This window comes from Globicephala melas, chromosome 9 (assembly GCF_963455315.2).
Source record: "Globicephala melas chromosome 9, mGloMel1.2, whole genome shotgun sequence".
Taxonomy (NCBI): Eukaryota; Metazoa; Chordata; class Mammalia; order Artiodactyla; family Delphinidae; genus Globicephala; species Globicephala melas.
Window position 1 is genome coordinate 68,886,608 of NC_083322.1, and position 13,505 is coordinate 68,900,112.

Genomic DNA, 13,505 nt, shown 5'->3' on the forward strand with positions numbered 1-13,505 from the left:
AATCGTTTAGGTTTAGTAAGCCAGATGGCCTCTGAGGCTCCATAATAATTTTATAGATTATTGTTTGTGTTTTAAAAACACGGCCAATGGGCTTCCCTGGTGGCACAGTGGTTGAGAGTCCGCCTGCTGATGCAGGGGACGCGGGTTCGTGCCCCGGTCCGGGAAGATACCACATGCCGCGGAGCGGCTGGGCCCGTGAACCATGGCCGCTGAGCCTGCGCGTCTGTAACCTGTGCTCCGCAACGGGAGAGGCCACAACAGTGAGAGGCCCGCGTACCGCAAAAACAAAAAACAAAAACACGGCCAAGGATTAATATAACTTGTTAAGACAATACTATCTGTGAGATCATGTGTGTATTCTAGTATTGAGTGTTAGCAATCATTTGTAAGATACTAAGTAGGTGCCTGAAAAATGTTCTTGATATTAATACATAAATTGACGCTTTTCCTCTCTTTCTTCTCCCCCCCCCCCATCACTGCCCTTTGTGGTTGTTTTTGCAGTTGGTTAGTCTGCTGCTCATTGGAATTGCAGCGTGGGGCATCGGCTTCGGGCTGATTTCCAGTCTCCGGGTGGTCGGTGTGGTCATCGCAGTGGGCATCTTCTTGTTCCTGATTGCATTAGTGGGGCTGATCGGAGCCGTGAAACACCATCAGGTGTTGCTTTTTTTTGTATCCTCTTTTACAGGTGGGATTTATACCCCACTTGGGTTTGCTCTTATCTTACTGATTACTCCTGTGATAACTACAACTAATTTAAAATAACCATTAGGAAATTAATTGCCAGAGAGCAACTCCTGGCAAGCATTAGGCGTATTTGTCCAACCAACATTAGGAACATTTCTTAGGGTTAAGTTATTGTATGTTTACATATTCTCTCTCCATTTCACATCATGACGAATGTATTCTGCAAGTTCAGTATCATCCTATTTATGTGTTGCAAATTCAGTTACATTGAACTGATTCAGAGACTTCTATGTCCTTTCCAAGTCATTAATATTTGGTTGAGAATTTCACAATGATTTTTTTAAGAGTTGATATTAAGAAAGCTTACATACATTTATCTCTACTTATTTCCTTTTTTATCTATGTAAGAATTTTTATTTTAATCTAAATGAAATTATAATAGATCAGCTTTTTATTTTTATTTATTTATTTTTAATAATTTATTGAAGTAATAATTTATTGAAGTATAGTTGATTTACAATGTTGTGTTCAATTTCTGCTGTATAGCAAAGGGACTCAGTTATACATATATATTGTTTTCATATTCTTTTCCATTATGGTTTATCACAGGATATTGAATATAGTTCCCTGTGCTATACAGTAGGACCATGTTGTTTATCCATCCTATGTATAACGGTTTGCATCTGCTAATCCCAAACTCCCAATCCATCCCTCTCCACTCCCCTCCCCCTTGGCAACCACAAGTCTTTTCTCTATAATAGATCAGCATTTAAATAATTATTGTTAGTATTTTTCTATATAATTATACCTACAGTGTATTATCAAAATAAAAATTACGTGTATTCTTCTTGCACTTTCTCTAAGTGCCATTTGGTCTGTTTTCTGGGTGACTTCCTTCTAGGGAGTTGTGAAGTTGCCAGTAACTCTGTTTTATGTTATTTTAAGCATTTCCAGAGCTTTCCTTAACTTTGATTCTCAGTACATGATTATTCTCTTACTTGTATTTATTGTCCAGTTTTCCGTATCATGTGCTTGTTTAGCCCTGAACCAGGAGCAACAGGTAAGCAAAGATTTTTTTTCTTTCTACTTTATTATACCACATAGTACATGTAGGAAGAAAGGGGGAGGAATGATTGGAATATAAAATAATTTCTTCTTGTTCAGGATGCCATTTCACTCCACATAGCTGAAGTCTTTTGTTCCTCATGGCTTTAGTGGGGCTGCTTACAGCCCTAAAACACCACGTGTTGCTATTTTCTGCATCCTTGAAGTAGGATTTTGCCCTCACTGGGTAAAAAGTGCTCCTGCTAACGGATATTCACCCAGTCTTTCCCTACTTCTATGCAATGAAACATTTGCTCCAGAATGTTTGTGGTTTCATTCTGGCAATTATTCTCTTCAAACTCTAATTTGTTTGAAGAATATGGGTCTCTCTTTTGGGGCAATGGAAAATTTGTCTTGCTACACTCTGAAAACTAGTCCTTTGACCTAAGTGCTTCTTTTAAATCACATGTGAACGTGAAGACGTTTTATTCTTGGGATAGAAATCACGCCTTCTTTTTGTTACAGATTGAAGTGTAACCCTTTGAAAAGTTTTGATGCTCTTATAAAGAGTATTATATTAGGTGCACTCAGTTTTAAGAGTTGCAGGCTCCAGCTTTATACATTTTATGCAGGGATGACACTTTTTTTTAAGATTTTTTTTTTTGTGTGGACCATTTTTAAAGTCTTTATTGAATTTGTTAAAATATTGCTTCTGTTTTATGTTTTGTTTTTTCGGTCACGAGGCATGTGGGATCTTAGCTCCCCGACCAAGGATTGAACCTGCACCCCCTGCCTTGGAAGGTGAAGTCTTAACCACTGGACCTTCAGGGAAGTCCCAGGATGACACATTTTAATGTATGTTTAAATGCGTTTTCTAGGGTCAGCTTTTGGAAGTTGGTTGGAACAATACAGCAAGTGCTCGAAATGACATCCAGAGAAATTTAAACTGCTGTGGGTTCCGAAGTTTTAACCCAAATGACACCTGTCTGGCTGTAAGTACAAAGTATAAAATGTTTTTTGGAGATGTATTGCATACAGATGAATAATGGTTAACATGGAAGAAGTGGACTTTCTGATGCTGAATTGTACTTTTAAAGTGTTTTTTATATACCAGCATTACATTCCGTGTACACTATTGTATCAATTATCTGTTCTCAAATATCCATCCTGAGGATACTGAATATTCCAGGGCCCAGCCAGACACGGATGCTTTTGGTTCTTTGCCCCTAATTCCTTCCCAGTCAAATCCTCCTAGAACAAGTTGTGAAAGAGAAATAACAGCAGATCAGCAAGTAAATATCTTGGTTTGGAAGCCTATCAGGGTGGTAGGAGGGGAGTGGTCTGTACTAAATTGGGCTTCTCAACCAGCTAAACATCCCCAGGGTGGAGGACACAAGGAACCACCCTCTTTCCTCTCTCCCTTCTTCCCCATCACAACTTCATGCCCTTTCTCTCTGGGAGCTGAGCTAGCGATAGATCAATTAGAGCCTTCCTGTTGCCCCAGGCCAGACCACTGACCTCCCAAGTCCAGCCCAATCCCGTATGGGGATGGACTTGGAGCTTGGAGCTTGGCTCTCCTGGGAAGTTTACATGGGTTCATATTTTGGGGAAACTCCTATTACCCCCTCGCTGAGCCCTGAGCTGGACATCCCCTCGTTGTGTCCTCTTTTGTGGGTTATTAGTTTTCTATTGCTATATAATACATTATCACAATTTTAGTGGTTAAAACAACACCCGTTTATTGTCTTAGTTTCCCTAAGTCAGGAGCCTGCATATAGCTTAGCTAGGTCCTCTGTTCATCAGGATCTCACCAGAATGAAGTCAAGGTATTGGCCAGGGCTACAATCTCGTCTCAGGTTTGGGGTCTTCTACCAAGCTATTGTTGGTTGAATTCAGCTTCTGGTAGTTGTAGGACTGAAGCCCCATTTTCTTTCTGGTGTCTCTAAGTTCCTAGATGCTGCTCAGGTCTTAACTATACAGCCATCTCACAACATGGCATCAAAGGCAGTGTGAAAATCTCTTCACTTTATTAAGACAGTGTCTTATGTAATGCCACATAAACAGGAGAGTGACAGTGCATCATTATTCACGAATCCCATCCACTCTCAAGGGGTGGTTCTTCAGGGCATGTACCCTGGGGGTGGGAGTCTTAGGAGCCACCTTACGATTTTGGACGCTACTAAAGAGCCATGGCTCCAGGTTGGATGTGATATTCCAGACAGTCATTTTTATGTGGGTGTTTTTTTTTTTAATCTGCTCATTATAAATGTACTTTGAAATAAAAGTTCTTTTTTGAAAATCGATACAGAGCTGTGTGAAGAGCAGCCACCAGTGCTCACCCTGTGCTCCAATAATAGGAAAATACGCAGGAGAAGTTTTGAGATTTGTTGGCGGCATTGGCCTCTTCTTCAGTTTTACAGAGGTATGTACAAAGAACTCGATATCTTCCATGCTTTGTCGTGAGATTCCTGTTTTATAGGGCAAGGGAGCATGGCACTTAACTTTTGGAATGTATCAATGGATGTTTTCACTGGGAGCTAGTACTGTAATAGGAGGAGCTGTGGCTTGAAATCAGGCATCACAGATTTAGCACTGTTTATACAGGGTGAAGTGCTTGATCATTAAATTATGTAAAATTAAATGAAGATATTAGACTGGGTTATCTCTTGGGTCTCTTCTATTTCTAGAGTTGCATGATAAATTATAATTTTAGATATAATTTTGGAATAGGTAGGACATTCACATTGTTTAATACATCTATTAATGTGTAATATGCATACATTTATATATAGGTATGCTTTGAAAAGTTGCCTTCCAACCCTATCCGCACTCCCCTTTGTTCCTAGCCTTCTAAAACCTGTAGGTAATCGTTGTTATTAATTTCTTACCTATATAACATATATTTGTTATATTAATATATTTACTGTATTAATACATTTATATAAATGTCTAAGCAAAACCACACACATATTATTTTGATAATTTTTGAGGAATGCTAAGTCCTCGTTGTCTTTATTAAACACTCAATAACTCTGGACATTTTTGATGCATCTGAATTGGCAATATGTATTTAAATTAAAACTTTTTTCTTTAACTCATCAATTCTACTTGCAGTGCTTTATTTCATGGAGATAATTATATAACTATGTAAAATGAATACACAAGAATGTTTATTGTTTATAACAGCAAACGTTTGGGCCAGCTCATGTTTGTCAATAATGAGCGGGTGAAACTAGAGTTTATTAGACAAGAGCAAATAGTTAAAAAATGCACTGTCTGGGTTGGAAACCTAGTTCTCCTGCTTTATTAACTGTGTGACCATGGGCAAGTTCCCTAATCTTTCTGTGCTGCTGTTTCGACTTTGCAAACAGGCATAATAATGGAAAGCCCCTATTTCATAGAGTTGTTTTGATGCTTAAAGGAGTTAGTATATGTAAAAACTTGTAATAGTTAGAAAAATGCCTGACATAATGGCAAGCGCTGTGTGTGTTAGCTGTCATTTTGTAGACATGAGTAAATTATTGATGTACAAGTCCCCATATTATACCCCCTTAAAAAAAGATGATGAGACTCCTGTGATGGCTGTGTTAATTGCCCAGGTCACACCTGTTTTAAACAAAGAATAGCATGTGTAGAATAATGCTATTAAGTAAGATTGTGCCTATAACTGTGGAAGTATGTGGTAGGCTATTGTAAGAATGAGCATTTATCTTTAAAAGGAAATCAGAAAAATCTGAAGTATTTTGTATATTTGAAGTTTACTGTGTCATTTAATTTCTTGCACATTTGATTTCCCCATCAGTATGTCCCTATAATAAGTAATTTCATGGTCAACTTCCTTGTATATATATTTTTTTAATCTATATTCCCTAGTTTTTCTTTAGAGTATACCTCCAGAAGTAAAAGATGACATTCAGTATATGGGCATTTTAAAAGAGTTTGATAAATATTGCCAAATTGCCTTTTGGGGGAGATTCTACCAACTTTTGGTTCAAGCACTAATTCTCGATATTTTTATCTTACAAAATACTTGCCAATTTGATAGGTAAAAATAGTATTACAGTTCTGTTTGCTCTTTTGGAAATGTGACTAGTGAATTTGAAAATATTCATGTATTCATGTGTTTTTGGACCACTGGTATTACTTCTTTTGTGAATTGCCCACCTACTGTCTGTCCTGATCAAGGACCTTTGGATCGCCTGTAACTCAGTATATGCAAAAAAGGGGAATTTTGTAAAAGAATAGGAGAGTGGGCCTCAGGGGTAGAAGGTTGTTTAGAAAAGAGACCTCAAGGCTGGGGCTCACCGGGTGCTTTTAGAAACCCAGGCGCCCCAGAAAGTTGCCCACTCAGCTTTTATTTCCTCCGTTCCCTTCCTGGCTCCCTCCTCCTCTCATCACTCACTCTACTTGGCTTCTTTGTCCTGCTTTCAATTTCTTTTGCATTTACTTAACTTTTTCATGGTTTTTAAATAAAATGTATAGGTTTTACTTTTTATGTGGTTCAGTTTATTGCTTTTTGCCTATATGGTTTATCCAGTTGATTTTTATGTTTAGAAGGCCTTTTCTCATTTTGATTATATATGTTAAAAATGATTAAAGAAAGCAGTTTAGGTGATACAAACAAAATTTAACACTTCATGGACAGTCTCCTTTCAGAGAACTGCAAAATAAGGCCGAAGGCGAGGAGCTTTTATAGGTTAAAGAATAAGGAAGGGAATAATAGAAAATATCTGATTGGCTGGGGCCACATAGTCAGTCTTGTTTGGGGTGAGAAGGCCCAGAGCTGGCTTGGCCTTTGGGGATTGGCTGACTGAATATATTGCACTTCCGGTCAAGAGGAGCATTTACAGGGACACAAAGGTTACCCAAGTTTCGGTTTGCTGATGTGGCACCCTGGATAAGAGCAGCTTCATCTTGGGCCTAGAAATTTATTTCTCTCTGTATAATTAAATATAAAAATACAAAAAAATGTATTTTTTGTTTTATCAAGGTATAACTGACAAATAAAATTGTAAGATATTTAAAGTGTATATCATGATGATTTGATATACATATACATTGTGAAAGGGTTCCCCCTATCAAGTTAATTAACACATCCATCACCTCACATATATACCTTTTTTATTTTTTTTGGTGAAAACATTTAAGTTCTACTCTCTTAGCAAGAGAGTAGATTGTACAGTACAATACAGTATTTTGTACAGTATTGTATTGTACAATACACTTGTACAATACAGTGTTATCAACTGTAGTCACCACGTTACACATTAGATCTTCTCATTTTGATTGTGTGTGTGTGACATGTATTGAATTTGTGTATATAATGTATACATTACATATAGATGTATAAAATGTATGATTATGATAGCATATTATATATACGTAGATGTTTGTGTATATTGTATATTCTAATTCAGTTTCTTTTTCTCCCTTTGAGAATGAAAAAGCCGTACATGGCTGTTATTATCAAACTGGAGATAAAGACCAAGCTTAGTATTCACTTTTTTTTTTTTTTTTTTGGCCTCACCACATTTGCGGGATCTTAGTTCCCCGACCAGGGATTGAACCTGGGCCCCCTGCAATTCCTCCCAGGAGTTCTCATTAGTATTCACTTTTCAAAAGAAGTTTTCACTGACATCCCTTCCTACTCTAAGCATATTTTCACTTCACTTTTTCTCAGGAAGGAGCCATCTTACTTCTGGGTTGGTCATGGCATTGATTCAAGAAAATGCATATACCGTTTGAAAACAATCCTGTGCATTTTCCCTTTCTTTCTTTTAAAATAAAACATGGATTTAAAAGTTAAAAGAATTTGTCATAAAAATTTAAAAATATAGGTGGGAAAAAACCAGAATGAGCAATCTGCATACACTCCATTAGCCAGAGTCAGTAATGATCAGAATTTCGCCACATGGTTTCTTTTTTATAGCTGGGATTTATTTTGAGAATTTAGTTCTTTTGAGCAGCTCCATCTTCTTCTCATCAGATCACACTGCCTTCAGCTATGCATATATTATTTTAAAAGGAGGTTATTTATTTATTTTTAGAGCAGTTTTAAGTTCACAGCCAAATTGAGAGGAAGGTCCAGAGATTTCCAGTATCTCCCTGCACCCACACAAGCATAGCCTCCGCACTGTCACCATGACTCACCGGATGGTGCATTTGTCACAGCTGATGAAACTACATTGGCACATAATAACACACAAAGTCCATAACCTACATTAGGGTTCACTTTTGGTGTTGTACAGTCTATGAGTTTGGACAAATATCTCCATCATTATGGTATCATACAGAGTATGTTCACTACCCTAAAAATGCTCTCTGTGTTCTGCCTATTCATCCCTCCCAGCCCCCGCTGTCTTCTAAAATATTAATCATTCAAGAATATAAACTCATGGGTCTTAGATTTGTAAGGTGTTCTTTCATGGAGTCCTGCTCTGAATTTATACACCATGTCCTTTTGAAACCTAGCTAGAGATTTTTTTTTTTTTTTTTCCGATACGCGGACCTCTCACTGTTGTGGTGGCCTCTCCCGTTGCGGAGCACAGGCTCCGGACGCGCAGGCTCAGCAGCCATGGCTCACGGGCCCAGCCGCTCCGCGGCATGTGGGATCTTCCCAGACCGGGGCACGAACCCGCATCCCCTGCATCGGCAGGCAGACTCTCAACCCCTGCGCCACCAGGGAAGCCCCCTAGCTAGCGATTTTAACAGTAATTTATCCAACCTGATATTTTTTGGATAGTGACTATTTTATAGGCTCTCTCACTTTTTAAATTTTTATTTTATTCAATATTTCACAGAATCAGCGATTCTCAGAGTTTGAAGGGATGAGACTAACTAGCTGATGATTTCCTGACGTAGATGAAATAGAAAGATTTCCTTTGAACTAATTGTAATACATGCAAATAAATTTAAACCATCAAAGAAACATTGATTTAGAATCCCCCCAAAAAGTTATAACAATTAGTACATGTGCTTTGTAGAAAATTTAGAAAATACAGACAATTATGAAGCTGAAAGAGTAAATGTATCTACTAACTAAAATTACCTCCTCAGAAATCATTAATATTTTGTCATATTACCTTCTGCCTTTCTATATTTAATAAATATAAAATAAATAACAAAGGACATGCCTTTTGCACACTGTGTAGACATTTCATAGAACTGTACTCTGGTGACCTCTTGCATCCTGGGTGTAGGTTCTAGAGTCAGCAGAGTTTATGATTGGGTCAAAGTTACCCTTGAAAATCTTTAAATCATGAGCACCTTTGTAAGCTAAAAATCCAGTAATTATCTAACTTTGATCTTTTTGCATTTTGGGCATGACCTTTTCATGCTCTCCCTGGGTGTGAGGAGATAGTGGTCCAGCAATGGAACACAAGAAGAGGTGGTTTCGTTTTATCACAGCTTAATTGGAGGAATTCTGGTAAAACGTGACTCCAGATTATGAGTATTTTATTTACCCGACAGCTTTGTTTCCCCTAAGAACTGTAACTTACACCATCGGCACGTATTCTGGGGTGATTATAAAAATATTTGACAAACTCAAAAATTCTAACCAGAAGTTCCCTGTGTGCCGGTATTTCTGAGGCAGGGTCAGGGAAAGGATGCTCGGGCAGGCTGAGAGGTGTCAGAGAAGTAGCTGCTTGATAACAGGTGTGTAAGTACTTCAGTACTATAATAACAAGCATGGCTGAAACGGTAGGTGGAATGTTGTTAGCTTGAGAATGGCCTGTAACACATCTGATTCTCATATGAAACAACATACGTAATTAAGAGCTTGGATCCAAGATTTGAATCCTGGTTCTGGCACTCATGACCTGTGTAGCTATTATCTAGTTATTTAACCTCTGGATGCCTCAATTCCCTCACAGTTCGTATCATATAGGGTTTTTGGTCAAATTATATGAATTTGTGAAATGTGAAGAATAGAGCCAGTCACAAAGTACTCTTCATAGGTTTAAGTAAATTCCTTCCCCCTAACCCCCGTCATACAGACACCAAACCAGACTTTCCACTTCCTTAAATTAGACTTATGTCTCCTTGATTCAACACAAAGCATAGTTCCATCAGCCCTTACATGTTATAATAAACATCGCCAGTCATGAGTTTTATAGTAACTCAGAAATTATTATTGTGGTAAATGGAGAAAATTTTAGATTTACCACAATTCTCTATACGTAGTTTCAAGAGCTAATGAGTAGTTATGAAGTCAAGTGAACAAAATTTAGATTAAAAGTTGGCACAGGTCTGAAACGGGAAATATAATTTGAAATTCATTTTGTTCCATTAAAATTTTGCATCTTATTCAGTCTAAGAATTTTTGGTTATTTTAAATAAATCAACTTTGAGGTAGCAGAACCAGAATGAACACATTTCTCAATTAAAAAAAAGGCAGGTTATATTGGTTAACTCGTTAGTGAACGTGGTGTGAGAAATGGCACGATAACTACTTATTACTTTTCTAAAAGTATACGTCCCCCTCCCTTGGAGAGGTAGGAATTATGACATTTTTTATGATCTGTGTTGGAAAATGTATTTATGGTAGGATTTTTGTTACTGCTTAAGTTTTGCCAAACTCTGTTTCTGATTTAGCAAAATCTATGATTTTTTAGCTATTAAGACATTTCAGTCTTATTAGCTAACTTGTATCACTTTACTATTGCCACTCTAACAAGTAATCACAAATGTAGTAGCTTAAAGCAACACAAATTTATCGTCTTATACTTCTGGAGGTCAGAAGCTTAAAATGGAGCCTCATTCTGGAGGCTCTGGAGGAAACCTCTTTTCTTGCCTTTTCTAGCTTCTAGAGGCTGCCTGCACCCCTTGGCTCGACTTTGGCTTGACTTTTCTTCATCTTCAAAGCCAGCAGTGTTGCATCTTCTCTCTCTGAATCTGCTTCCCAGTGCTTCTGTCATGACATCACCTTTTGACTGTATCTCTGATTTTTGTCCTTCCTGCTTCCCTCTTTTAAGGACCCCTGTGATTACGTCACAGAGCCCACCCAGATAATCTCCCTGTCTCACGAGCTTTAACTCAGTCATGTCTGCAATGTCCCTGTTACCACGTAAGGTTGAATATTTGCAGATTCTGGGGATAATGGTGTGGACAACCTTGGAGGGCCATTATTCAGCCTACCACAATGTTCCTATTACTTTTTCTTAGGATCTCTAATTTGGGTTACATACTACTTTTTTTTTTTTTTTTTTTGCGGTACGCGGGCCTCTCACTGTTGTGGCCTCTTCCGTTGCGGAGCACAGGCTCCGGACGCGCAGGCTCAGCGGCCGTGGCTCACGGGTCCAGCCGCTCCGCGGCATGTGGGATCTTCCCGGACCGGTGCTCGAACCTATGTCCCCTGCATTAGCAGGCAGACTCTCAACCACTGCACCACCAGGGAAGCCCCATACTACATTTTAAAAAGAAATCTCTTCCTCTTTGAACAAATAATACAAAGTGCTTCAGAGGTTCCAGATTATTTTGCTGATAAACTGAATAAATACACACAACTGTCACCTTCTCTTTCTTCTTTTCTTTTTCCCGTTCCAGATCCTGGGTGTTTGGCTGACCTACAGATACAGGAACCAGAAAGATCCTCGTGCTAATCCTAGTGCATTCCTTTGATGAGAAAACAAGAAAAATCTTTCATATTCTGATCTTGTACATTTCCTCTAAGTTAAGCTAATTTGCCTGTTTAAGGAAACAGTATATGAAAAATTACATAATTGACAGTGAATGATATATTTTTATGTTTCTCTAAATGTTTTTCTTTTTCCATTGCTGAAAAAGTCTGAAACTTGTGGTCTCCTCTGAACCTCAGTGGTACCTTGTAATCTACTGTTTTTCACAGTGTCTGGCACTGTCCACTGTGGCCTTTCTTAGCGTTTTTACCTGCAGAAAAACTTTGTATGGCACTATTGTGTTGATCATATTGTGAATCTAAATGTACATCTCACTGGAATAATTAATTGTATGTGGCACTGTGCTGTGTAGATAGTTCCCACTGGAAAAAAGTTGAAGTTTATTAAAGCCAGAAAGTATGAGATTCTATTCTGTTAAGTTCAATAAGGGAAATCTAAATTCCCCAATTTTTTTGTCCTTTTATTAGGAAAGATGTTGTGGTGAAAATTGTTAACATAAAAGTGATAATTTAGTTCTAGTAGTCCTTCTGATTACACTAATGTACTCTAGAAATAGCTAGGTCTTTAGGAAATTGTGGTTTAGTTTTTGATTTTTACAGGTAAGTGCAAAGGAGAAATGGTTTCATGAATGTTCTAATATGTAACATTTGCCTTCAGCCTTCAAAATGAAATGAGTTTGAGAAATTCAGAAAGTATATCTGTATAATCTTGATATTCTTTTATAATAATTTGAAGTCCAAAAGACTGCCTTTTTAATCAAGTTACTATTAATGCATTGGCCCACATAGCAAAAAGATATTTGACTATCTTACAAATTCTAAATACCTTTTCCGTGAAATTTCTCTGTATTGTCACAGCAAGTCATCAAATCCAAGCGTATTTGAATGTGATCTCCCATAATTTGGAACTTAAATAGTACCGTGGTTCTGTATATTATGTTAAAAAATTAAGTATGGAAACCTTTCTTCGTCTATGAATGTTTGAATTAAAAGAAAGTAATGGAAGGATTGATAAATGAATTAAGTGAAGTGGAATTCTTCTCTTTTTTGCTTTGGGTTCCCTTTGACTGACCTAGAGCTGAGTGTTGCTATTTCAGTGTATAATCCAGCCATGGAATTAACTTCCAGCACCAGTAGTCATCCCAAAATCTTTTCTTGAAATGTTTCAGTGTCTGATATTTTCTCCATAGGGAAAATTGTTTTTTAAAAGAGAAGTCGCTCATTTTGGGGGGAAAAATATGTAAAAGTTCTTTCCTGTTACTAAAAATTACTAATTTCCTGTCTTATATTTTATGTAGTATATGGTATTTCATTAGTAATCGTTTTGATGGCTTTTAGACCAAGAAAGAGGATAAATAGTTAATCTATAGAATTTTAGAGCATTGAGGGTGGGTCACTTACATGGCTCTGGAAGACTGGCTTATCTTTCAAGAAAACTAAATTCCCTTGGTGCAATTCCCATGCTGTTGTAGGGGAAGAAAAATAATTTTTTCTCTGTTCTTCTGAGTTCTTGACTGAGACCCCGTGTAGCAAATGACAGATAACAAGAGAAACAACAGAAATTTATTAACATGTATACCTCATGTATACATAGGAAATATCCAGAAAAACTGATTAACTCCTCGAGATGGCTCAAGCCATCATCTTAAATACCATCTTCAGCTAAAGGCAAAAGAAAGGTGTGTGTGTATGGGAGGGGGGCTGTCAGGAAGCCAGTTATGGGAGGTTACTAGGAAAGACACAGTAAATAAGGATAAGGTTTTTTTAACAGTTTTAAGCCAGTGCCATTGATAAAAGAGTTTCTTGTGATTTGGAATCATCCTTTTCTTCCTGGTACAGAGAAGGAGACACCTTCACAAATGGAGATTTAAGTGTAAATTTACCTTACAGAAGAGTAAATTTCTACTCTGTTTTCAGAGCTTCTCCTGTCTGTTCTTTCTCAAAAATAATCAACTCAAAATAATCTTAATGCCGAAGAGGCATATTGTGGGGTGGCGTATTCTGCCCTCCTTCGATTTCATATTGAGCTCTGGGCGACCGTATAAGTGTTGCCACTTGTACCATAAGATGAGATTGTAAGTGACTCATGAAAGAAGTGAGATTTTTGGACTCCGTCTTCCTTTAAGGCATTTTGTATTTT

At 37.6% G+C, this 13,505-nt stretch overlaps 1 protein-coding gene across 1 annotated transcript in view; it reads left to right on the forward strand.

Annotated features, from left to right (window-relative positions):
- Window positions 1–12,385, forward strand: part of TSPAN13 (tetraspanin 13) — a 33,913-nt gene extending 21,528 nt beyond the window's left edge. The window contains exons 2-6 of the mRNA XM_030857137.3: window positions 502–669; window positions 1,664–1,744; window positions 2,607–2,720; window positions 4,037–4,150; window positions 11,275–12,385. Coding sequence (XP_030712997.1) covers window positions 502–669; window positions 1,664–1,744; window positions 2,607–2,720; window positions 4,037–4,150; window positions 11,275–11,349 — 552 coding nt within the window. The 3' untranslated portion in view covers window positions 11,350–12,385. The remainder of the gene's footprint in view (window positions 1–501; window positions 670–1,663; window positions 1,745–2,606; window positions 2,721–4,036; window positions 4,151–11,274) is intronic.
- Window positions 12,386–13,505: the final 1,120 nt, after the last annotated feature.